The sequence below is a fragment of the Eubalaena glacialis genome, chromosome 15, assembly GCF_028564815.1.
Source record: "Eubalaena glacialis isolate mEubGla1 chromosome 15, mEubGla1.1.hap2.+ XY, whole genome shotgun sequence".
Taxonomy (NCBI): domain Eukaryota; kingdom Metazoa; phylum Chordata; class Mammalia; order Artiodactyla; family Balaenidae; genus Eubalaena; species Eubalaena glacialis.
The window spans coordinates 86,209,553-86,231,406 of record NC_083730.1 but is presented as its reverse complement, the minus strand read 5'-3'; the positions used below and the strand labels follow the sequence as shown (position 1 = coordinate 86,231,406).

At 57.7% G+C, this 21,854-nt stretch overlaps 1 protein-coding gene across 3 annotated transcripts in view; it reads right to left on the bottom strand.

The window, feature by feature from the left end:
* Positions 1–4,889: 4,889 nt before the first annotated feature.
* The window catches only part of MLXIP (MLX interacting protein), a 59,121-nt gene continuing 42,156 nt past the window's right edge, over positions 4,890–21,854 (bottom strand). Inside the window, exons 2-18 of one of the 3 annotated variants that reach the window (XR_009697442.1) lie at positions 20,199–20,305; positions 19,451–19,536; positions 17,631–17,720; positions 17,165–17,206; positions 16,637–16,808; positions 15,891–15,980; positions 15,226–15,314; positions 13,603–14,257; positions 13,041–13,162; positions 12,723–12,939; positions 11,087–11,214; positions 10,414–10,515; positions 10,192–10,319; positions 9,871–9,994; positions 7,867–7,996; positions 7,038–7,307; positions 4,890–6,481 (exon numbers count right to left, since the gene is read on the bottom strand). Coding sequence is in view for 2 of the 3 variants with exons in the window: in XM_061170502.1 (XP_061026485.1) it covers positions 7,186–7,307; positions 7,867–7,996; positions 9,871–9,994; positions 10,192–10,319; positions 10,414–10,515; positions 11,087–11,214; positions 12,723–12,939; positions 13,041–13,162; positions 13,603–14,257; positions 15,226–15,314; positions 15,891–15,980; positions 16,637–16,808; positions 17,165–17,206; positions 17,631–17,720; positions 19,451–19,536; positions 20,199–20,305 (2,404 nt within the window). In the remaining variant the exon portion in view is untranslated. Of the gene's footprint in view, positions 7,308–7,866; positions 7,997–9,870; positions 9,995–10,191; positions 10,320–10,413; positions 10,516–11,086; positions 11,215–12,722; positions 12,940–13,040; positions 13,163–13,602; positions 14,258–15,225; positions 15,315–15,890; positions 15,981–16,636; positions 16,809–17,164; positions 17,207–17,630; positions 17,721–19,450; positions 19,537–20,198; positions 20,306–21,854 lie in introns of all 3 variants that reach the window. The other 2 variants (XM_061170502.1, XM_061170503.1) reach the window with 2 other exon arrangements.

Here is a 21,854-nt window from a genome sequence, read left to right as displayed (position 1 = left end):
AATTCTGGAAACAAAAGCACATTTACTATTAACAGACGAAATCCATATGGTGTCTGGGATTTGCTTCAAAATAATGGGGGTGGGGGTGAGGTATTATAGCAAACAAAACTGGCCCAGAGTTGGTCATCGTGAAAGTGGATGATGGGTATGTAGGGGTTCACTGTGCTGTTCTACTTCTGTGTGTGCTGGAGATTTTCTGAAGTAAAAAGGTAAAAGCACACATTGAGTGTAATCCCACCAGCCTACACAAGGCTAAATTCAGAGCCTGACATACAAAAAAGAGCTACTAAAGAAGGCAGACTGTGTTCTATAGAATCAAGTCTACATCCAAGATGAAACGCTCTCAAATGCCATTTGGAGACTATTCTAATCATATCTACAACCTGAATTACTGAAGTTGATGTTTTATATTAAGTATGTAATCGTAGGCGCCAACCTTTAAACCCTGCAGGACACCCACCTGAGCTTGACCTCTGCACCTGCTGGTTGCCTGCCCCTCACCCCTGCCTGTCTGACATGGAGGTGCGGAAGGGGCCGCTGGGCTGGTGGAAGGGCCTGGGGCTGAGGGTCACTGGGCAGGTGCCCTGAGCACCTCCTGTGCTGGTTCTGAGCTGGGCACAGCAGTGACCGTGGGTATCTTGTCCTGATGGGCCTCAGAACCTGGCGGGGAAGATAAATGGTAATGACAAACATGACCAGCATCCTGAGGAAATACAGTTGCTCTGAGGTCTGACTTGGTGTGTGCGCGTGTGTACGTGTGTGTGCGAGCGTGCATGCACCTGTGTGTCGGTGGGAGGAACATTAGGGCTGCTTTCTGAAGAACTGACGTTTAAGGATTAAAATGGGAAGAAAGAATAGGAGCTACTCAGGAAAAGGGGTGGAGATGGGCAAAGGCTTGGGCAGAGGAAAGAGGCCTTGGGAAAACCTGAAGAGTGAAACAAAACAAAGCATGGAATGTTCAAGGAACTGAAAAGAGCAAAAATGAGGTTGGAAAGGCAAGTAGGGGCAGGATGGGCTCAACGGAGCGGGGTGGACTGACCTTTATCTGGAAGCCCCTGAAGGACTGCACAGAGTCAGTGCTGTGGCCGGACTGGGACCTCCTCAAGCCCCCACTGACTGTAAGGTCGAGGCTACAAGACAGAGAAGGGATGGACGACACCATCGTGTGAAGTTGAGAAACGATGGCAACTCGGACTTGGGTGATGATGCCTGTGGGGCTGGAGAAAAGTGGATGATGTGTTTGGAAGACATTTGGAGGACAAACTCGACAGGACTTGGTGCTGGAGGAGGGGAAGGGGAGGGGAAGGACGTCACGGATAATCCTCCGGATTCGGTGGATGGAGAGGCCCGTTACAGGATAAAAAATGAACCTGTAGCCTTCTGGCTCTGACCCATGCAGCCTCGCCACCTTGGAAATGACTTTGATTTCTTCCTCTATAAAATGGGAATAACCACACCACCAACTAGAGAACTGTCCAGAGTGGGGCATGTCCCCGAAGTGGCCCAGTGCCTGACACTGAGGCAGGGAAGCTCCAGTGCCCTGGCCTCTCCCTCTAGCACTCTGCTCCTCCCTCCCCACTTCCAAACCCTCCCTTCTTCTCCTAATTACACCCCAACTATCTTTAAGGTCCCATACCTAACATGGGGCTGGGCTCCGAAAGTTAGAAGAACCAACTGGCCACCCACTGATTAGGTCAATGGAAACCGAGCTCCTTCTAGCCTCAAGGAGTCCATGAACCACTCCCCTCTCTCAGGAGGCCCTGGATCTCACGGCCCCAAATCTGGCTCTGTGTCATGAAGACTTTTTTCCTCGGGGGAGGCGTGGGGGGTTGATCAGAGAAGGGCCTGCATATGAACGCACTGCATCTTAGTCAGGAGATACGGATCCGGGCAGTTGTTCAGTGAAACAAGCCAGCAGCTCTGTAGAGGGGCCGGCAGGCTGAAAGGGGACAGCACGCCTCACCTCACAGTCACCCTGCCCAGCCGCAAGGAGCTGGGGGCACAGGAAGATGGTAGGGCTAAAAGAAAGGCTTTTAGATTAAACAGAAATCATCAACATCTCAGCACAACAAAGGGACATCTCTGCTGGTCAACTTCCCAGCATTTTCTGTCTACAGCGTCGGGTCAACAGTCAGCAGGGGGCCCACCGCCCCCCGGGGCATCACCGCGACGCAGCCCCCCGCTCTGTGCTGGGGCCAGTGCTGGCCACGCTGGTGATAACCTGTGCTTTCTGGGCACCGGACGGTCGTGACTTCATGTGACCCTCGTGACCACCCTGTAAAGACTGCAGGGCGGCTGCTGTTTGCCCAAGTTCCACACGAGGAAACGGGTAGTTTTGTACAAGTACCCCTGGACTCTGTCCACCTGGGAAAGGCCTGGAGCACCAGGCCCTGGTGAGTTCACAGGCAGAATGTGTCCTGTTGGGCCTTTCGGCGGAGGCCTCTCCTTAGGACCGCCGTCTTCTGGGGCCGCCTCCGGAGCCCCACTGCCTCAGGCCCGTCTCCTCACTCCCAGCCCCTCGGCTCCAGGCTGCACCCGCTCCCCCCAAGGCTAGCGTGAGCATCACTCCACTCTGACCTCATTCTATCGCCTCTTCCACCGCCCAACAGGGTAGCAAAGACCACACACCACAGGCTCTTCAAAAAAATACGGCTTTTTATTGCCTTGGATGCAAATATAGTTTTTGAACTGCATTGTAGTGTTGAATTCAGCTGGTGGAAACCTGCTTTTCAACAGTGGCGCATAAAGGGCCGTGCTCTGGATGGTGCAGGCCTGAGGGAGCCTCCGATTAACACAACTCTTCTTGGGTTTTGTTTTTCTGCCCACAAGGGGTGACTGTCTCCTACGGGAGGCCTGACACAGTCACCAGAGCTCACAACAGAAAAAATGAACCATTTATACAATGAACTGAAACCCAAAAAAGGAAAAGAACGTGCTGTTTCAGCTGTGGCGTTACAAAACAAGCAAAACAAGCCGTGTGAACAGATTCCGATAAAGCAGCAGCAGGGCACCTCGGGGTGAGGCCGCGGTCCAGCTCCCTCGCAAGAAACATAGCCTGGGCTTCGTGTCTCCCTGGTCGAGCCCTTCCTACCTTTTAACTGCAGGATGTAAACTCTACGGAAATGCATCAGACTTCAGTTTCTCCCAACCCTCTCCACAACCTCAACTCTTGACAGTGGCGCATCTCCATTCAGAAACCCAGGAGAGAATTCTTCAAATTGGTGACGCCCAGGGTTGACTCTGGAACCAAAAGTTTGACTGGGAGGTGGAGGTGAATTTTGCTACATAATTATAAAAGAATTTCACAAAAATAAAATTCCATTAAGTAAACACCCACAAACACACACGCAGGCTTGTGCAAGCACACACACACACACACACACACACACACGCATAGACAAGGCCAACGTTCAACAGGAAACGTTCCCTTTTCTTTCTCAAAGGCTTATTTTCACAAGCCTCAACAGGAAACAGCCCTGTGTGGTGAGCTGGGAAAGCCAAGTTGTCAGAAGGAAAAGAAAAGAGGGCAGGTGATCTGTGTGGAGGCACCCGGGGGTCCTAAGGCTTCTCTCCGCTCCTGGAGCCCCTCCGATCCCCAAACCTGCCCGCTGAGCGGGTCAAGGCTAAGCGACCACTGAAATGTACAACGTGTTGAAGGTCCGAGCTCCTCCACCATCCAGCCTCGCTGTCCTCTCCTGTCATCTGTGTTCAGACGTGGTGACAATCCTCTTTCATATACAAGGCACCAGGGGCAATGGAGCCAAAAACCCCAGCCCACTGCTGCCCTTGAGCCCACAGTGGGGCTCCCCAGCTCCCTTCCTCAGCAAGCCCACCACCAAGGAAGCCAAGCTGCTCCGACAAGCGGTGTTCCAAGCCTGCCCACCTGGAGCCCAGATGAGATAAAAGAACCGAAGTGGGGCAGGTTAGCCGGCGCCGGGCTGGGTCCACACTGAGTAAGTGTGCAGGCCGCGGGCAGACGGGCCCCCTGGGCAGCCCCGGCTCCGCCCTGATGAGCCCTCGTTCAGCTGGACAGTGAGAACGTGGGATCTTGAAAACGACGACGAGCCTGCCGCTTGGACCCGCTCATCCAGGTGGAGAGCCGGCTGTACAGGGAGGGCGGGCCCAGGCTGAGAGGAGGCCACCGCACCCCTTCACCTGGGGAGGGACAAGGGGTTTGGCCCCCACCCTGGGATGCCATGTCCCCTAAGAATCTAAGTTTCTCTTTCTATCAGCCAGAGCAATAACAACCTGGAGGGCTGAGCGCTCCCTAGCAAGGGAGGCGGGATCAGGTCACGAGCACAGAGAGTAGAGCGAGCTGGGGGCACGGGGTCGCCCACAGGGCCCTGCCAGTCCCTCCCCAACAAGAGCTGGTGCTCACATCGACGCTGACTCCTGACGCCGGGATGCTTCCTCCCTCGCGCCCTGAAAACCCCAGCCAGGTTGGGGGCCTGGCGGGAGAGGGGTGACAGCTGGCTGTAACCCGCCTGAGACCGAGGGAGGGACGGGCCAGCCAACTGCAGAAAGCCCCCCTCTCCCTGCATCTCCCACACGGTGTCAAACAGCAACCAGCAGTGGGAAGGGAGTTGATGGCACAGAGAGATTTCACAGAAACACTTTCAGAGATTACGTGCCAGATGGGCTTTTTTTTTTTTCCTTTTCAGATTTGATTTTCTTATCCTCCAAAGTGTCAGCATTTTTAAGTCTCTTTTATGGGAGTAGGGACAGGAGTAGGGGTGAAAGTGAGTGTAAACAAACTACAGCATCCACTGGAGGCGGTTGGCAGAGTGGCCCCGGGGTCCCTGCACCCCGGCCTGGGACCCCAGGACAGAGGTCAAAGCTAGGCCCCCGTCTGGCCAGACTCATCAGGCAAGAATCCAAAACAAGAAAACTTCCAGGGCAAGAAACAAACGTGTTTGTAGTAAGAGATACAGCTTTGCGGCCCTACAGCCGTAATGGTGAGCACCAAGAGAAATGGATTTAAGTAAATATCTCAAAACAAAACATGCATCTAGTTAAACGTCTGCTGGGACACACACACACACGCGCACGCACACACACACACACACCCCCTTCAATGCCTCATACAACCTAACAGCCTTAAATATTTAAAAAAACAGAATCGTGAACATTAAATCAGCCAAAGGGAGGGAGAGGTAGGCCAGAGAAGGAAGAGGCCAATTTTATATCCCATGGAGCTAAAAAAAAAAAAAAAAAAAAAAAAAAGACTCCCAGCAAGGGGTGGGGAGAAAGCTAGTGATCTCGGAGAGGTCATGGCCGGGCCGAGCTCCGCGGCCACCACGCGGTTTACGAAGGCACAGGAACTGGGGCGAGGCCGAGGGCAGGACCCTCCACGAGCCCTCATGGCTGGAACGTCTCTGGCTTTCCTTTTTCCCTTTTGAGCCTCACGGAGTTCTTACCACGTGCTCTTCCACTTTTGAGGGAGACCTCGTGTCCACCCCGGGGGAAGGCTGGGTTCCTGTCCCTCCTCCCAGTGGAAACGAAGGGCTGGCCCAGCCTCGTTGCGTGCTCGCGCCTCAGGAGAGCGATCGGAAGGCCTGTAAACACGGGTTCTGGGGAGGTGGAGGGGTGCCGCCGAGGCACCCTCGACGGGGCTGGAGCAGGTGACCGGTCGTGACCCACGGCAGGGGCAGTGGCACGGCCAGCGGCAAAGAGAGGACCCCGCCTCCATCCTCCATCAGCCGAGGCTGAGGTGGGGCTGCCTGCCCCCTCGAGCACCTTCCACAGGCCTCCGGGAACCAGCAGGAGCCTCCGAAATGATCCAAGCTTCAGAGGGTGGCCCGCAGCGGCCCCTCCTGGGGCCCCTGGGCTCCTGGTCTGCCCAGCGCTTGCCCAGTCTCCGTCTCGGGCCCGGAGGACAGAGGTTGAACGGGAAGCCTGCTGGCCTCTGAACTTCACAGCAGGACGTGAAAAGCACATTCTTTCCATGAGGAGGTACCCCTGGCTGGGCTTCCTGAGTGTTAGAGAGCATCCTTCCACCTGGAGCTGCTCTTGCAGACACACCGAGAGGAGGGGGGGCCCGGGACCGCCCCTCCTGCCGTGCCCTCCTCTGAACCCTTCCAAGTGCAATTCCCACATCCGGAAACAGCCTGCTGCCCCCTCCACCTGGACCAAATCTGAATACAACTCTCTACAGTCTGGTCTGGAGCCGCCTAGAGACAGCTCCGAGGCAGACACCTCGGAGCTCTGTGTCAACATTCAATTTCTGCCTCCAAACATGAGACAGACGCTGGGTGTGGTGGCGTCTTTGGTCCAGGAACTGTTATGATTTGGGGCTCCCAGCTGGACAATCCAGACAAGGTGACCAGGCCGATGGCAGCACCGTGGAACCTGGTCTTTCAAACACTGCACCCGAAGGGCCAGCAGCATCCATCAAGCACGGCCGCCCGCCCGGCTGCGGCTCGGAAGCAGGGCCCCAGCTGAGCCCCGCCACGCGATTCTCAGGTCGGTGTCACCACGGAGGCTGCAACGCCAAGCGGAACCAGATCAGGACAGATCGAAGCCCCGCCCGAGCGGCCCTCCAAGCCGGCAGCAGCTCCGCGTCGCTTGCGCTTCCGTTCCTGTCTGCGGGCACGCGCACCCACCACTTTGCACACGTGTGTTGCGGGGTTTCCCCGGCAGCCGGCCCCGCGGAGCCTGAGCAGGCGTGCAATCTATCTACAAGGTCAGAGTCGGGGCAGGAAGGAGGGTGCCTTCCGACCGCCCCACGGGCGCCTGAGAGGTGACAGGAGGCAGCGTGTGTAAGTCTCCAGACAGGAGCCGGGAAGGAACCTCACGTTTCCTAACTTGGGGGAGCGGGTGATGCCCCCTCTTGCCCCGTCTGCTCCCCGCACTGCCGCCGCGGCCCCGACACCCCACCAGCAGGACAGGACAGGACCGGGACGGGCAGCGTTCCCCTTTATCCGGGCTACCCCGAGGGGAGGGGAGGTCGGTGACAGAGGTCGCTGAGTCAGAGTTCACAGCAAGGGGTTCCCTAAGCTGGGCTACTGCTGTGGGCAGGACCCGAACCTGCTTCAGACCTGAGCATGGCGTTCTGAGCGGCCTGGGCCGCAGTCGGAGGGAGGCCCGGAAGCTCCGCATCAGGAGAGGTGAGGGGCGCGGCCTCCTCTCCACAGGCAGGAAGGGTCTCCACGGCTTCTCACGCGGCCATGTGCCCGCTAAGCACTGCTAAGACTCCCCAGATCTCTGGCCCATTCTGGTGACGGCCTCCGCTGCCTGCTCCGGCAGCTGGGCCGGGTCCGTCAGGATGGACGTGGTGGCGCTCAGGTGCCGGAGGGTGTTCAGCACGGCTGCAAGACAGAGGGGTAGCCTGCAGACACGGCCCGGCGCCAGCTCCAAGCCCCCGGAGGACAGAACACGCGGTGACGTGTGTGCACCCCGCGTGGGGAGTCTCAGGCCCCCAAAGCAGGAGAGGCACGGACACCAGGAGAGCCTCTCGCCTGAGGTCTGGACACTCACACCTCTGCCTTTAAGACGACTCCCCCAGTCCTACCTCCTACGCTGCAGGTGGGCGGGGAACGCTGACCTCTTCCTGCTTGTCCCCCTGCTTTAGCATCACACCTCTACAGCCTTTATACACGGCCACAGCTCTTTTTGTTATTACAAGAATTAAACACGAAAACGTATCTGAAAACCCCTGATACGTGGCCTGGTAAATAGTAGGTGCTCACTAAATGTGAGCTGGATCTGATCAAACAGGCGCACGGAGGCTCTGGGAGCCCTCACCCCCCGCCCTGCAGGGGCGTCTCCGGCTCGGCCTCGCCCCCCCCGCCCCAGCTGTCTGCGGGCCACCTGCAGCAGAGCCTGGGTTTTCGGCAGCCCCGTCCAAGCCCGCACGGCCCCACTCACTCGGCCTGAGAACGGGCAGGGAGCAGTGCTCGTCCAGCCAGCACAGCGCCGTCCGGTGCAGCTCCTCCAGGCTGCTGCTGGACACCACACCCCTGAAGGACTCAAACAGCGGCTTGACGATGACGCTGAACTGCACAGCACGCAGGTTAAAGAAAAGGGAAGCGAGCGTGGAGAGAACGAAGTCCAGTCTCAGGCTTGTCCGTGACCAACTCCCCTCAGGACTGGCAAGTAACTGTGCATAGTTGTGATGGGGCGGGGCGGGGGAGAGGGGGTGAGAGAGAGAGAGAGAGAGAGAGGGAGAGACAGAGAGAGAGAGGGAGAGACGGGGGGGAGAGAGGGAGGGAGAGACAGAGAGAGGAACAGAGGGAGACAGAGGGACAGAGAGAGAGAGAGAGGGAGAGACAGAGAGAGAGGGAGAGACAGAGAGAGAGAGAGAGGGAGAGACAGAGAGGGAAAGAGAGAGAGAGGGAGGGAGAGAGAGAGGGGGAGAGACAGAGAGGGAGAGAGGGAGAGACAGAGAGAGAGAGGGAGAGAGAGAGGGAGAGACGGGGGGGAGAGAGGGAGGGAGAGACAGAGAGAGGAACAGAGGGAGACAGAGGGACAGAGAGAGAGAGAGAGGGAGAGACAGAGAGAGAGGGAGAGACAGAGAGGGAGAGAGAGGGAGAGACAGAGAGGGAAAGAGAGAGAGAGGGAGGGAGAGAGAGAGGGAGAGACAGAGAGAGAGGGAGAGACAGAGAGAGAGAGGGAGAGAGAGAGGCAGAGACAGAGAGAGAGGGAGAGACAGAGAGGGAGAGAGGGAGAGAGGGAGAGAAAGAGAGAGAGAGGGAGAGAGAGAGGGAGAGACAGAGAGGGAGAGACAGAGAGGGAGAGACAGAGAGGGAGAGAGAGGGAGAGACAGAGAGGGAGAGAGAGGGAGAGACAGAGGGAAAGGGGGGGGGAGAGAGAGAGGAGAGAGAGAGAGAGAGAGAGAGAGAGAGGGAGGGAGAGAGAGAGAGAGAGAGAGAGAGAGAGAGAGAGAGAGAGAGAGAGAGAGAGAGAGAGAGAGAGAGGGAGGGAGAGAGAGAGAGCGGTCCCTAACTGTTCCTGAGCCCAGGTGGCGACCACGGTCACCACACTCAGCCTGATGCCGAGGAACCTGCCACTGACCACAGAGGTTCTGACTCACGCCAGCGCCACTCAGGGACCAGGACCAGAGCAAAGCTGGGGGACTGGAGCTGGTGTCTGTCGTCTCTTCCTTTAAAACCCGCCCATTAGTGCACACAGACACCACCTGCCCTGTCACAGCTGAGGCTGGAGCGTCCCTCCTCCCACGTGACCCCCTCAGACCCCAGGCCCAGGCACGGCGACCGACCCCACCCGTGGGCACACTGTCCACTCGGAGGCACAGTGGTGGCTGGATGGGGAGTGGCAAGGGCAGAGCCGTCCCCCATAAGGGCCCTGCTGACATCTGGAAGGCCAAGTGCAGGGAGACCTTGGCCCCAGAGACAGAGCCCAGCACTCAGGTATCCGTGCCTCGTTACAGCAGTCAAGGCCCTGCGGCACAAACCCAGAAAACAGCCCGGAGGGAACTGGCTTCAAATCCAGGCTCTGCCACTTAGTCGCTTTGTGAGCCCTGGTTTCGGGTGGCACCACACTCCGCGCTGCTGCCAGGACAGAGCTGGTGCCAGGACGTGTTAGACCAGATCCCACCTCCTTCCCACCTTATTGCTTCTGCCAGTGGCTCCAGCCTTGTCTTTACTTCTCAAGGATTCAGAGCGCAAAGCGGGCCTGTTCCAGGTCCCCAGGGAGCCCCACGCCTGGACGGTCACCAAGGACAGTCTGCTCCACACCGCAGGCCCGGCCGGGCCCCTCCCTCTCGAGACAGAAACTAGCATTACCTGTCTCGACAAACTCAATGACAACCATTTAGAGAGCATCTTTCTAAAGCAACTGAAGGCTCAGTGTCTGCGGTTTTAGTGCACTGGTCGGGGGGATGGGGGATGAGCAAAGAAAACCCAAAGATACAATCCAGAACTTCCAATTCTGCAGAGTCCGGCTTTTCACATATTCGTCAAACATGTCTCGCATGTGATCAAACTGGCGCCGGGTGACAGGGACGCCCGTGGCAGGGAGCAGCTGCTGGCAGGAGCTGAAACGACAGGAAGAGTCAAAGGAAGCTCGGCGTGGTGGGGGCCAAGTGGGCAGGCCCAGGAGGGGAGCCTGGGGAGGAGGAGGAGGGCAAAGGCTGCAGCGCTGAGCAGAGAGGCCTCCAGCAGCGCTGAGCGCCCCCTCTGTGCCGCGCCAGCGAGGACGGGGTGCCACCTGAGCCCCCAGGCCCAGCCTCACATGATGGTGGTGTTGAGCGCCTCGATCTCCTCTCGCAGCCGCCGGGCCTCCTCCTGCATCTGGCTGCGCTCCTGCTGCAACTTGGTGATGTACTCCACTGTCTTCTGCAGCGTGATGGCGTGGCTGGTCTGCAAGGGGCGGCCGGGTCAGGGCGGCAGCAGCCGCGGCGACCCCGCCGTGGCCGCCCGTCCTGTCGGCCCTCCCCGCCCTCCGGCCACTCACCAGCTTGGTGTTATTAGAGATCAAGCTGTTGAGGGTGTCGAAGCCCATCTTGATGTTGAAGCGCCTTTTCTGCTCGGCTGAAATGTGCTTCATCTGCCGGTTCTGTTGGGAAATCGACCTGTCACTGTGACACAGGGACCCCTCCCCTCCCCATCCCACCCCCACCTGCTGCCCAGATTAGGGGCAGATTGGGACCCTGTGGCCTCTAGAGAGCTATGTGGAAGGAGGGACGACAGGAAGCTAAAAGGCTCCAGCGGGAGCCAGGAGGGCGACAGGACGGGACTGGAAAACCATCCCTGCAGAAGAGAGCACAGCAAGGGCCCGAGGCTGCTGGTGCGGCCCCTCCCGGCCACCCTCACACCGCGGACCCGGTTCTGACAGCTGCCGCCTCCCCCACCTGCTCCACAGGGCTCCGTGCTGGCTCCTGGGCTGAGGGCCGCTGTCACCACAGGGCTGGGGGGGGAGGTGGGGGATGGGAGGAGCCAACAGGCTCAAGGTTAAAGCAGCAAACCTCCCTCTTTCCGATGCCGCCCCAGCCTGGTGTGGGACACCCCTCAAGCCCACGGTTCTTTCCAGTGTGTCTCTAGTAAGGGACGCAGCCATCCCCAAAGTCCCTTGATACGCTTCTCCTTGCCTCCCCATCCTTCCAAGGGAATCAAGACCCCACAGGTACCTTTAAAGCAGCCACATTTTTGGGGTCTGCAGAAGATTTCCCTGAGCAGTTGTTCTGGGGAGACTGAGGACTGGGGCTCTGTTCTGAAGCACACGGAGAGGCCTGCCCTGAGTTCGGGCCGTCTCGACCTGAGAAGAGCAGAGACTCCCCTTAGGGACCAGGCTGCACCAGCTGCGCGGGGACACCCACCCTGAACCTCCATGGCAGCCCCAGAGCAAAATCGGGAGGAATCCTTGCCACCGGGCGGGGGCAGGAGGTGGGTTCCGTTAGGCCTGACGGACGCCAGCTGGACGCTGCAGTCACAGGTCTGGGGGCTGCGAGGAGGCCTGCCTCCTGGGCCACCAGGGGCCCCTCGGCGTCTGCAAGGCTGTAGTTCTCACCCTGGGAACTCACCTGTTCTTTTTTGTTGTTCTTTAATTTCTACATATATGTTTTCTCACACTTTTTTCAATCATACCCACCCCCGACATTTTTTAATTAAAAAAACAAAGGCGCTATTTTACCCACAGAGAACGTGGTGGAAGAAACCTGTGGCCCAGGCTGCGGAGCCACCCGCAGGAAGCCCCTCCCTGGCCCTCCCGGTCAGTCCCGCTTCACAGCACGGATGCCTCAGGCTCGGCCCCCTCTGCTCGGCTCCTCTCCCCACCCTGCTCTCAAGGCTCTAACCTCCGGGGACCCCCCTCAGTGGACAAGGCGCCGTTTCCCTGAGCCCGAGCCCCATACAGCATCCCAGGGCCTGACTCATAGCTAGTCTGCGTCCCCATCTTCCCAGATGAGGGTCCTTTTTCTTCAAAACCTGTCCTGGGACAAGTCCCTGTCTGACCCCTCTAAGTAGAGAGCCTTCCCCCTCGTGTCCTGCCCTCCACCTCGGGAAGACGCCTCTGCACTGGGTGCCGGAAGCAGCTGCCACGGTTTTACCTGAGACAGGAAGACACCTGGTCTCCCTCCGACCTGCTACCTGGCTTCTCCCCAGCCCGCAGCAGCACAGCCTCGGGAAGATCACCTACCCTGACCTCTCAGCTCTTCAGACGTCCCTGGGCAGTATCAGTCCTACCCCGGCCACCTCACCAACAGAAGACCAAGCTGGGGAGGAAGGAAGGGGGCTCCCGAGGCGCGGTGCCGGCCCACCGCGGGGGAGGGGACAAGGCCGGGGGCTCCCGTGGCTGCAGCAACAGCAGGCTCGTGCTTTCTGGAAACTGTCCACGCGGCCCCCTCAATCCCTTTTGTGGATCGGAGCTGGCAGCTCAGAGCCAGGCCTTTCTTTTTTCTTTTTAATTTAATTTTTAAAATCTTTTTTGGTCACTTCGCATGGCATGTGGGATCTTAGTTCCCTGACCAGGGAATGAACCCGTACCCGCTGCGTTGGCAGCATGGAGTCTCAACCACTGGACCCCCAGGGACGTCCCCATCCGAGCCAGGCCTTTCTGAAGGAGGCTGAGCAACGTCTCCGCGAGCATACACACCGTCTGCACTGCGACGCACCGGCTGCTTTCCCTGGTTTATCCTGCCCTTTGCCGAGCGCTTCCCTAGCCAGGGCCACTGGCAGCTTCTCACCACCCGGCCTGGAAACCCAGGCTCAATCCCGGGCACCCTTGGCAGCCTCCCCAGTCCAGAGCGGGCCCGTCACTCCACTCACGCGGTCCCAACCGTTCCAACCAGACAGCAGACTCACTGGCACCCGTGGCAGCGACCTGGGCGATGCCCCCATGTGGCGGGACCTGCTCGCCCTTTACCAGGGAGTCCGTCACTGTGCTGGGAGAGAAGAGCCGGGAGATGGGAGCAGGTTGGCTGCCCGTGCCGTGGCCAAGGTCTGTCACCAGGATGCCGCTGTGGAACTCTGTGACCCCAGGAGCCTGAGGGGACACAGGGGAGAGAGGTCACCCCCGACCACAGTCATGCTGGGTGAGGGCCACCCAAGCTTATAGGATCCTGAGGGCCTGTCTGGGCCGCTCACCCTGGCGATGGCAGCAGGCGTGATGACCATGTTGGACTGGGACACGGTGGAAGCCAACATCCTTTCTCTCTTCAGAGGGCCTGATGTCATGATCACTGCTTGGGGCTGTCCTGAAAAGGCAGCTGCCAGAACAAGGGGGAGGTGAGGGTGGCGGCCCAGCTGGGGGCCTGCTCCTGATGCCAGGGCTGGCCAGGCTGCACGGGGGGCGGGGGGGCCCTAGGAGCAGCACACGACCCCTCTGCTGCCACTGAGACGTCACCTCCTTGCCGCAGGGCATGGAGACAAAGTTACTTTTTTGCAACTTCTCCTTGGAGGGGACAGATTACAGACCCAGGAAAGAGATGACCAAGACCATGTTTTTTTCAAACTGGGTTGAGACTAACTAAAAGAACAACATAGAATAGAAAAAACAGACTAGATCTACGCATGTAGTCTTTCATAACCCTTCTGTTTCCTATCACAATGTGTGTGTCACGAGTTTGCAAGCCTGGGGACGGGAAACATCCCGGCGGGGGATGAGGGCGGGGGGAGAATCCCACTTGCTTCCCTCCACCTGACTCACCTGGGGCGAGGCAAGCATTCTTCAATACCAAGGACATGGGCTCTGGTTTGGGAGCAGGCACTATTTTGGGGGGCTGCTTGTGCCTCCCCCCAGGCAAGGATACGGGCTTGGGGTGCACGAAAGTTAAACGGGGTTGAGGAGGCCCGACGGTTGGTGGCCGGGTGACTGGAGACAGCGCCAGGCCACAGGGGGACACGGAGGGGGTGGGATAGTGGGTCGTGATGATGAGGCCCTGGCTCTGGCTGAAGGTGGTGGCAGAGGCGTCGTGGGTGAGGGTGGCAGAGGCCGTGTGGGTGATGACAGGGGGCGACTTGCTGACTTCGGCAAACTTCTGTGGCTGCAGGAAGGCAGGGGGAGTCGGGGGGTTCAGGGCAGTGGCAGGAGGAGGGCCTAATGGCAAGACGGGGGAAGCAGGTGCCGGGGCTGGGCTGGGCGACAGCAAGGGCATGGTGAACACGGGGAGGAAGGGCTGGGGGACACTCAGTGGTGGTGCAGAGGGACCTAAGTCTGCGGGCTGGAGAAAGGGGTCCCCCGGCTGGGAGGTGTGTTCACAGCCCTGCCCACGCGTGGGGTCCAGGGCCGTGGCTGCAGGGGGCGCGATGAAGCCGTCAGGGAGGCTCGCGGTGGGCAGAGTGGTGGTTGGCAGGATGCTCTCCTAAGAAAGGAAGAGAAGACGTGAGGAACGCACGCTAGAGCCACACTGCTCACTGTCACTCTCCAGCGTTGCACGCCACAAGGTCCGACACGGTACCCGGCGCCTGGGACGATGCCCCGGGCAGAAGGGACAGAGGCGACGTCTCCCGGCCCTGGGACTGCTAATCTGCGGGGGATGGATCTGGGTCTCCCCAGGCATCTGCAGGGGTCTTGTTTCCATTAGGAACTCAATGATAACACAGGGCTCAGACACAGTGACTGTCTGCACACGCTTGGCTCTCGGCCTGGGGATATCTTGTTTCTGGAGTCCAGCGGGGTCCCCCCAAAGTCCCTGCCATCTTCTGTTACAGAGCAGGGGCAGCCTGGATCACAGCTGCTCATGAGGCTCCCCCAGGACAGTTTCACATGTCAACTTCTAGAGAGGTCACCTCTTCCTAAAAGGGAAACGCTACAAGGAATCAATTGTTCGGATCTCAGCCTCTATAGGAGAAACTCTTCACAGAGCCAGATGGAAGGAGAGAGGGTCAGGTCACGGGCGCCTAACTGGATACGGGCACCAGCCTGAGAGTCTCTTAATGGCAGAGAGCCGTGCCTCACTCAGCTCAGCCGTCCCAGCAGCTGGTAACCAACTTGTGTTGAGTGCTGAGTAAAAAGTAAAAGAAATACACGCAACTTCCTCTTCTTAGTGATCTGCGTTTTTCTTTGCTGTCTCACTGGCCCTGTCTTAACTGGTCAAGACAGAGCCCGCTGCACACAGCTTATTTGGGCCTTAGGCGGGAGCATACGCTTACTGACAGAGTCTCCCACCGCACGGATACCTAAGGATGCTTCCAAGGAGGGCTAGAATAACTTCTTTACACATTATATGTGAGTTCACCGCTGGATCTAGCCACCCCTAGCACTTTGCTTATGGCTGCAAAGGTTTGATGACCAGTCCGGTGCCCCTTCCCCCAAGTTCCCTCTACCTACAGCAGGTGGGCTGTTGTGATCCGGTGCAGGCCCTGAGGCGGGTGCAGGCAGCATGGAGCCGAAAATGGAGCGGCTGGAAGAGAAGAGGTCTGAAAGACAACATCAGGGGCTTGTGAGCTCTGTGCCCATCACTTCACTGCATTAAGATCCAAACAAATCAGGCACTGAACCCCACCTTACCCAGAGGAATGCCATGGCTAGAGGGCATCTCCCCGCCCCCCCCCCACGAGGTAACTGTGCAGAAAGAGGCCCTCTGATTGGAGCTGCACAGGCTGGCAACCAGTGTGGCCTCTGAAACACTCCCAGGCCTGGGTGGCACCCGCTCTTACAGTGGCAGGAGCTCAAGGACCGGTTCTAACTGCGGGAAACTGCGAGGAAGTGGCTGTGTCGTCGGCGCACTGTGCTGCCTAGTGGGGGAACTGCTTACAGTCAAAGCCAAGCCTGAGGCTCTGAGACGTGCAGGGTGAGACAGAACAACATCCCAGAAACACTTTCCAGGCCTTGCAGCTACTAGCAAAAAAAAAAAAAAAAGTTCTGGAAAAATTCTAAGTCCTCTCCCTGGTCCATTCTAACAGTTGCCTCTATGACAGGGAAGCAACAGCCACTTTGTCCTGGGTAAAGGGAGATGCAGGCAGCCATGCTCTTTCTCTGCCCCAAGTCCTCACCCTGGAAAGGCTCAAAAGTGTCCATAAAGTCCAGGTTGGGCTGCAAAGGAATCAGCCCCGGTTGAATCATGTCTGCATTTCCCAGATGTGCTGTAAGAATCAGAAAGGAGACAGAGGAATCATTTTGCCTTCTCAGACCATGCTGTAGGAACATATTAAGGGCCTGGAATGGATCTTCCTGGCCCTGCTCGCATTCTAGATTCTTCCAAGGAGAAATGCAGGCCACTGGCTGGGATTTCTCGTCAGTCCACGGGCATCGTCCACCCTCAGAGGGCAGGAAAGAGAGTTTTCGTAGGAAAGGTAAACTGAGTATCCAGGAACGGACACTCCCCAGAAGCCGTGAGCAGCTATGCAGAGACCCCGGGTTCTAATTTCAGCCTGCGGGCTCTTCCCTGAGGGGTTAACTGGACAGCTGCACGCTGCCAGGTGAGAGGCCAGCCCAGGAGTGCGAATGATATTCCCGAGAGTGAGTCACAGGCCCTGTCACGCGCCCCAGGCCCCTGTCCTCTGCTGAGGGACAGTATCAGAAGTGTGACACTGGTTCAGACCAAACCTCCACTGTTCCCTGGCGGTGGCACCACGGGCCTGACGGGGCCCTCACACAGCAAGGAGGTTGGTCAACCCTTCTCCTCACTGCTCACCCTAGACAAGCGACAGCAGCTCAGGGATGGCCCCAAGGCAGAGCCCGCCCTGGGGGCCTGGTGGAGAAGGCAACGTGTCCAGTCTAGAGTCTAAGGGCGGGTTACCTATTTCGCGCGGGTTGGGCCAGGCCACGGGCGGGTGTGAGGAAAGCGTGGAGAAGAGGGTGTCGCTGAATTCCGACATGAGCATGTCTGTGCTCAGCAGCGCGTCCTCCTCCATGGGGACGGGGGTCTTCCAGCCATCCCCGTGCTTGTGCCAATAAAGCAGGTCATCGTCCTGCCACCGACGGGGGGAAGGACAAACCAAAGGGGCGAGAGTGACTCGGGAGTTCCCAGCACGCCCCATCAGGGAAATACGCTGCACCGTTTCACAGAGCAGCAAGGGCTCCCGCTTAAGAGATGAGGCGAGGGGGTGGGAACTGCAGGGAGAAACCCCCTCCAGCCGCCCAGCAGAGAACTGGCTCGTTTCCTTCACATCCTTCCCGTGAGAAGGGGGCGGCCCCTCCTCTAGCCCCAGGGAGAGTCCACGCCCCCACCACCTTCTGCTGCAGTGCTGGGCCACCCAAGTCACTGCTGTTTCTTGTCAAAGGGGGAGGTCCCATGAGGGTCCTCATGGCCCCCAAGCTCACACACCTGGGCCAGGCTGGAGAGGTCCTCATCCTTGTGCTGCTGGAGCTGCGGAGAAAGGACAGAGAGCGCCGAGGTGGTCACTCAGGGCCCAGGCAGGGGACGAGGCCCTCGGCCTCTCCTTCCTGGAAGGGGCTAACCTCCAGAAACATCTAGGCCTTCTCTCTCTGGGAGGTGGGCGGGGAGCGGGATCCTGCCCCTGCCATCCCCAGGCCAACGCTGGACACAGAGGAGACTCCCAACCAGCGTTTGTGGAATAAAGAGCCCTGGCTCCTAGCTGGAGACACTGAGAGCAAAGGTCACACGACCAAAGCAGGCCACCACTTGGGCTGGGCTAGAATGCTGGGCCAAGGAGAGGGGTGGCCAGCTCCGGGCCACAGCCTTGGGGGCCAGTGTTCTGAATCCGGGCTCACTTCTTCCCTCCCCTACGGGGCTTCCTGAACGTGCTCTCTTTGGAGCCCGAGCCAGATACCCTTTTCTTGAAGTAGGTTCTCCACTTGTGGTACTCCCGGATCACAATCTCAATGCGGCTTTTCCAGTACTTCCCTTCCGTGGTGATGGCCTGTGGGGAGACGCAGGGCAGAGTGACGCGGCGGCGCTGGAAGAGCCACCCTGCCGACAAACACGCGTCTGGCTCCGGAAGTCAGGCCCGGGCAATCCAGCTCTGAGAAGCAGGCTGCCTGCCTGCGGCTTCGTCCACAGAGTGCATCCCGCCTCTGCTGGGCCACGCCCGGCCACTGAGTGATGGGGAGCTTTCATTTCATGGCCCATGATAACCCAGGGGGCTTCGGGGGCCCAGGTCCTGGAGGCTGGACCGGAGCAGGGGTCAGACAGAGTGCCTGGCAGTGGAGAAGCACAGAGTTCCCGGCGCTGGAGGAACCTCCAGAGACCCGGGCTAGCTCTCAAATGCCCTTAGCCTCCGCCACGTTTCCAAAGAGTGAAAACAAATGGTCAGTCACAGAAGGTTCAGGTGGAAAGTGACCTCTAAGATACAGTTCAGACTCCCCACTGTGCAGAGCAGGGACCCCCTTCCACAGCAGCCTTGAAGACCTCTGGTGACGAGGAGTTCACGAAGGCCTCCGAGAGCCCACCTCACTTTCAGATTCCTTTTTTTTTTAATGGCTGGATAATTTTAAAGCAAGTCCCAGATATCCTATCATAAATCCCACATAATTTCACCCAAAAATACTTCACCGTGTGTCTCTGACAGTGAAGAATGTTCACCGTGAATAATGCAATATTATTACCAGACCGAAAAAAGTGATATTCCTTAATACTAACACCAGATCATGTCCTATGGCTCCAAACTGTCTTTCATTAGGTTACTTTCCAAGTTTTCCCCTTTTCATGGTAACAGTGAGACATGCTTGGACAAAACTAAAACGATGCAGAAGAGTAAAAAGTGAGAGAAGAGTCTTCCCTCCTCCTCACTCTAATCCCACGAGGAAACAATTTCTGTATATCCTTCAAGACATTTCCTATGCATGTACAATCACACAGACACAGGCTTTAAAAGATTAACCTAAAGATACTCAAGTACTGTTGTGCAACTTGCTTTTATTCATTTACTATTTCTTCAACATCTTTCCCTCTCAGTATATAAAGATCTCGAGGTCATTCTTTAATAGTTAAAGATGTCTGCCTTGTAAGGAGTCAAGATCCCTCCCCGTGGGACATCCCTGGCGGCACAGTGGTTAAGAATCTGCCTGCCAACTCAGGGGCCACAGGTTCGAGCCCTGGTCCGGGAAGATCCCACATGCTGTGGAGCAACTAAGTCCATGCGCCACAACTACTGGGCCTGCGTGCCACAACTACTGAAGCCTGCACTCTAGAGCCTGCGCTCCGCAACAAGAGAAGCCACCGCAGTGAGAAGCCCGCGTGCCACAACGAAGAGTAGCCCCCGCTCGCCGCAACTAGAGAAAAGCCCGCGCGCAGCAACAAAGACCCAACACGGCCAAAAATAAATAAATAAATAATTAAAAAAAAAAAAAGATTCCCTCCACATTGACTTCCAGAGAAATACTGACATTAAAAGAAAGTAGAGGGTAAGTCCCGGTTGGAGGACCCCCTCAGTCCCTGGGTCAGCCCGGTCTGAGAAGGCGGGAGCCTCTGTGGGGTGTCAGAGGCCACCTGCCCCCTGCATCGCCATCGCTTCTCAGGGTCAAAACAGCTGCCAGGACAGCGCAGCCCCAGCACCCTGTCCTGCGTCCTCCCTCTGCGGGACCCAGAGCCCTCGGTCCCACCTTTGTGAGTCACCTCCTCCCCAGTGAGGGCCCACCACATGCCAAGTACCTCTGGCCGCCGGTGCTCATCCACTTCCACAGAGCCGTCCAGTGGAGTGACAAAGTGGCACACGGGGTTCTTGCGCTTCTCCAAATCTGGGCGGGGAGAGGGTGAGATAGCGTCACTGAGGCAGAGACCCCCGCAGGAGCTCCGCCTCTTCTGTTCACACCCCACCCCTCGGGGGGACCCTTAAGGGTTCTTTCCTTCTCCTTCCCTTGGAAAATGAGATTTCAGGGAAATAAAGGGGTCCAGGTCCAAGGAAAAGAGTCTGGCAGTGATGTGTGGGCGAGAAAGGGAGTCTGGCTGATCAAGAGAAACACCGGCCTGAGCCTACGGGACCCCAAGCACGCCGATCTCCTGCAGAAGTCACCAGATCCACCCGTACCCTAGCCAGCTGGAGACAGGACGCGGCCTGGGCCTGCATCGTCTCAGACCTGCTGAAAATGGGAACTGTTCCCCGACTCTCCAAATGCCACCTCTCGGCTGTACACCCGTCCCTCCTCCTCTGCCTTTACAACACTGAGCACACTAGGTTGGGAGCAATCGGCCTACACTTCCGCCTCCTGCAGATGCTTGGCTGGGCCCCCAGTGCCGATGGCGATAAGGGTCCAGTTCACTCGGATTTGGCCGCACACGGCCTGAGAGAGACTTCTGTTTGACACACAGTGTTACAAGAGCAGGCTCCAGGGCCCCGAGGTGCAAAGGCCTCCTGGTGGCAGAACCTGGAGGGTCTCTGGCCCAGCCACGCGGCACTTACACTGCATGTACCACGCCCGCCAGATGGCATTGTTGAGCCGGATCTTGTCTCTCCACTGGAGCTTCAGGCCCTTGAAATTCTTCCACTTTGGAGACACCAACTTCCCACTGAAAGGTAAAATGAAGAGGGGAAACTCAGTGGTTTCTCTGAAAATGGAATGAAATCACAAAGTGCCACCCAATCATTCCAGGCCTCAAAATTCTGGATTAACCCATGTAAGCCACAGGCTAGGCTTGATAGGATACACAAGGCACTTTAGGATTTCTTCAAAGTGATATGGATGGGGTAAGGGGGGCAATGGTGTTGGGTATGGAGGAATCAGGACTGGCCATGGGTTGGTAACTGCTGGAGTGAAGTGATGGTACACGGGGTTCACTATCCTATTCTGTCTACTTTCAAATATCTTTAAAATTTTCCATAATTAAAAGTTAAAAATCTGCTGATTTTGCCTCATACATGTATCAAATCACCATGTTGTACACCTTAAACTTAAACAATGTTATATGTCAATTTTATCTCAGTAAAGTTGGGGGAAGGAAAAAAGAAATCTGCTGACCACCGAATGAAAGCCAGCCCCCTTGAACCTGGTCTTGGCCACCTCCTTTGCCACCAGTCCCCCGAGGCACTTACAATCCAGGCACACAAACGCCCCACTGGCCTTAGAACCCACGGGGCCCCCTCCTGCCTCCAGGCCCCTGTGCTCGCCGTCCTCACCCTTCACGGAGCCCCCTCCGCCCCTGGCCACCTGCTCAGCCTTCCAAGTGACGCTCAAACACCGTCTCCTCCGAGCCGGCACTGGCCTCTTCCAGGCTGCTGCCAACCCCTTCAGGATCCCTGAGCACTGTTCACACCTCAAGGACAGCACTCATCCACTCCCCGTATAGCAATGTGTCCCCACACCTCCTGCCACTAGACTGCAGCTTCTCGAGGGGAGGGCCCTTCCGGCATCCTCATCTTAAGCACCCAGCACAGAACTTGGCACAGGGCAGGGGCTCGTGTAATAATTCTTCATTGAATGACTTAAAGGGCCCTTGCAAACAAAGCTAACGGCAGGCAAGGAATGCTGCCTGGTGGCACAGGCTTCTCAGATAGTTTAGTTTTTCAAGGGCTGTGCCAGGAGCCACCTCTGAGCAGCTGGCCTAGGGCTTCTCCTCTTCAGATGGCTTGAGATGGGCAAGGCACTGTCACTGGTCCATACAAAGGGGGTTCTGTGGGTTCTACGTCACTGCAGGCCACAGCCCTGCCCCTTCTCCAAACCCACTCAGAAATTCCATGTGACAAGCAGTCACAACAGCTGGGGTCTTCAAAGACAGTGCCTGAGCGATAAACCTTCCCTGAACCCGAACACCTGGTTTATAAAGCAGAAGCCCCTGGCAGTGCACCTGGCAAACCTCATGCCCCTGCCCCAACTCAACCCAGCACTGGCCTAGGCTTTGGAAGAAGGCTGTGACCCGTCCCCCCCGCCCCCAGAGAAAAAGTCACAGCAAATCCTCTGAGAATTTGAGGGACAGACAGACAGAAGCCGCCTCAGCTCAAAGGGTCAGGGGCTTCGAGCCCATCACACGCCTCCCTCCTCCCGCCTCTCCCCGGTCCAAAGGCACTTCCACCCCAGCTGCCACCTGCGTTTAACAGCCAGCAGCCCAGTGTTTCTGAGCC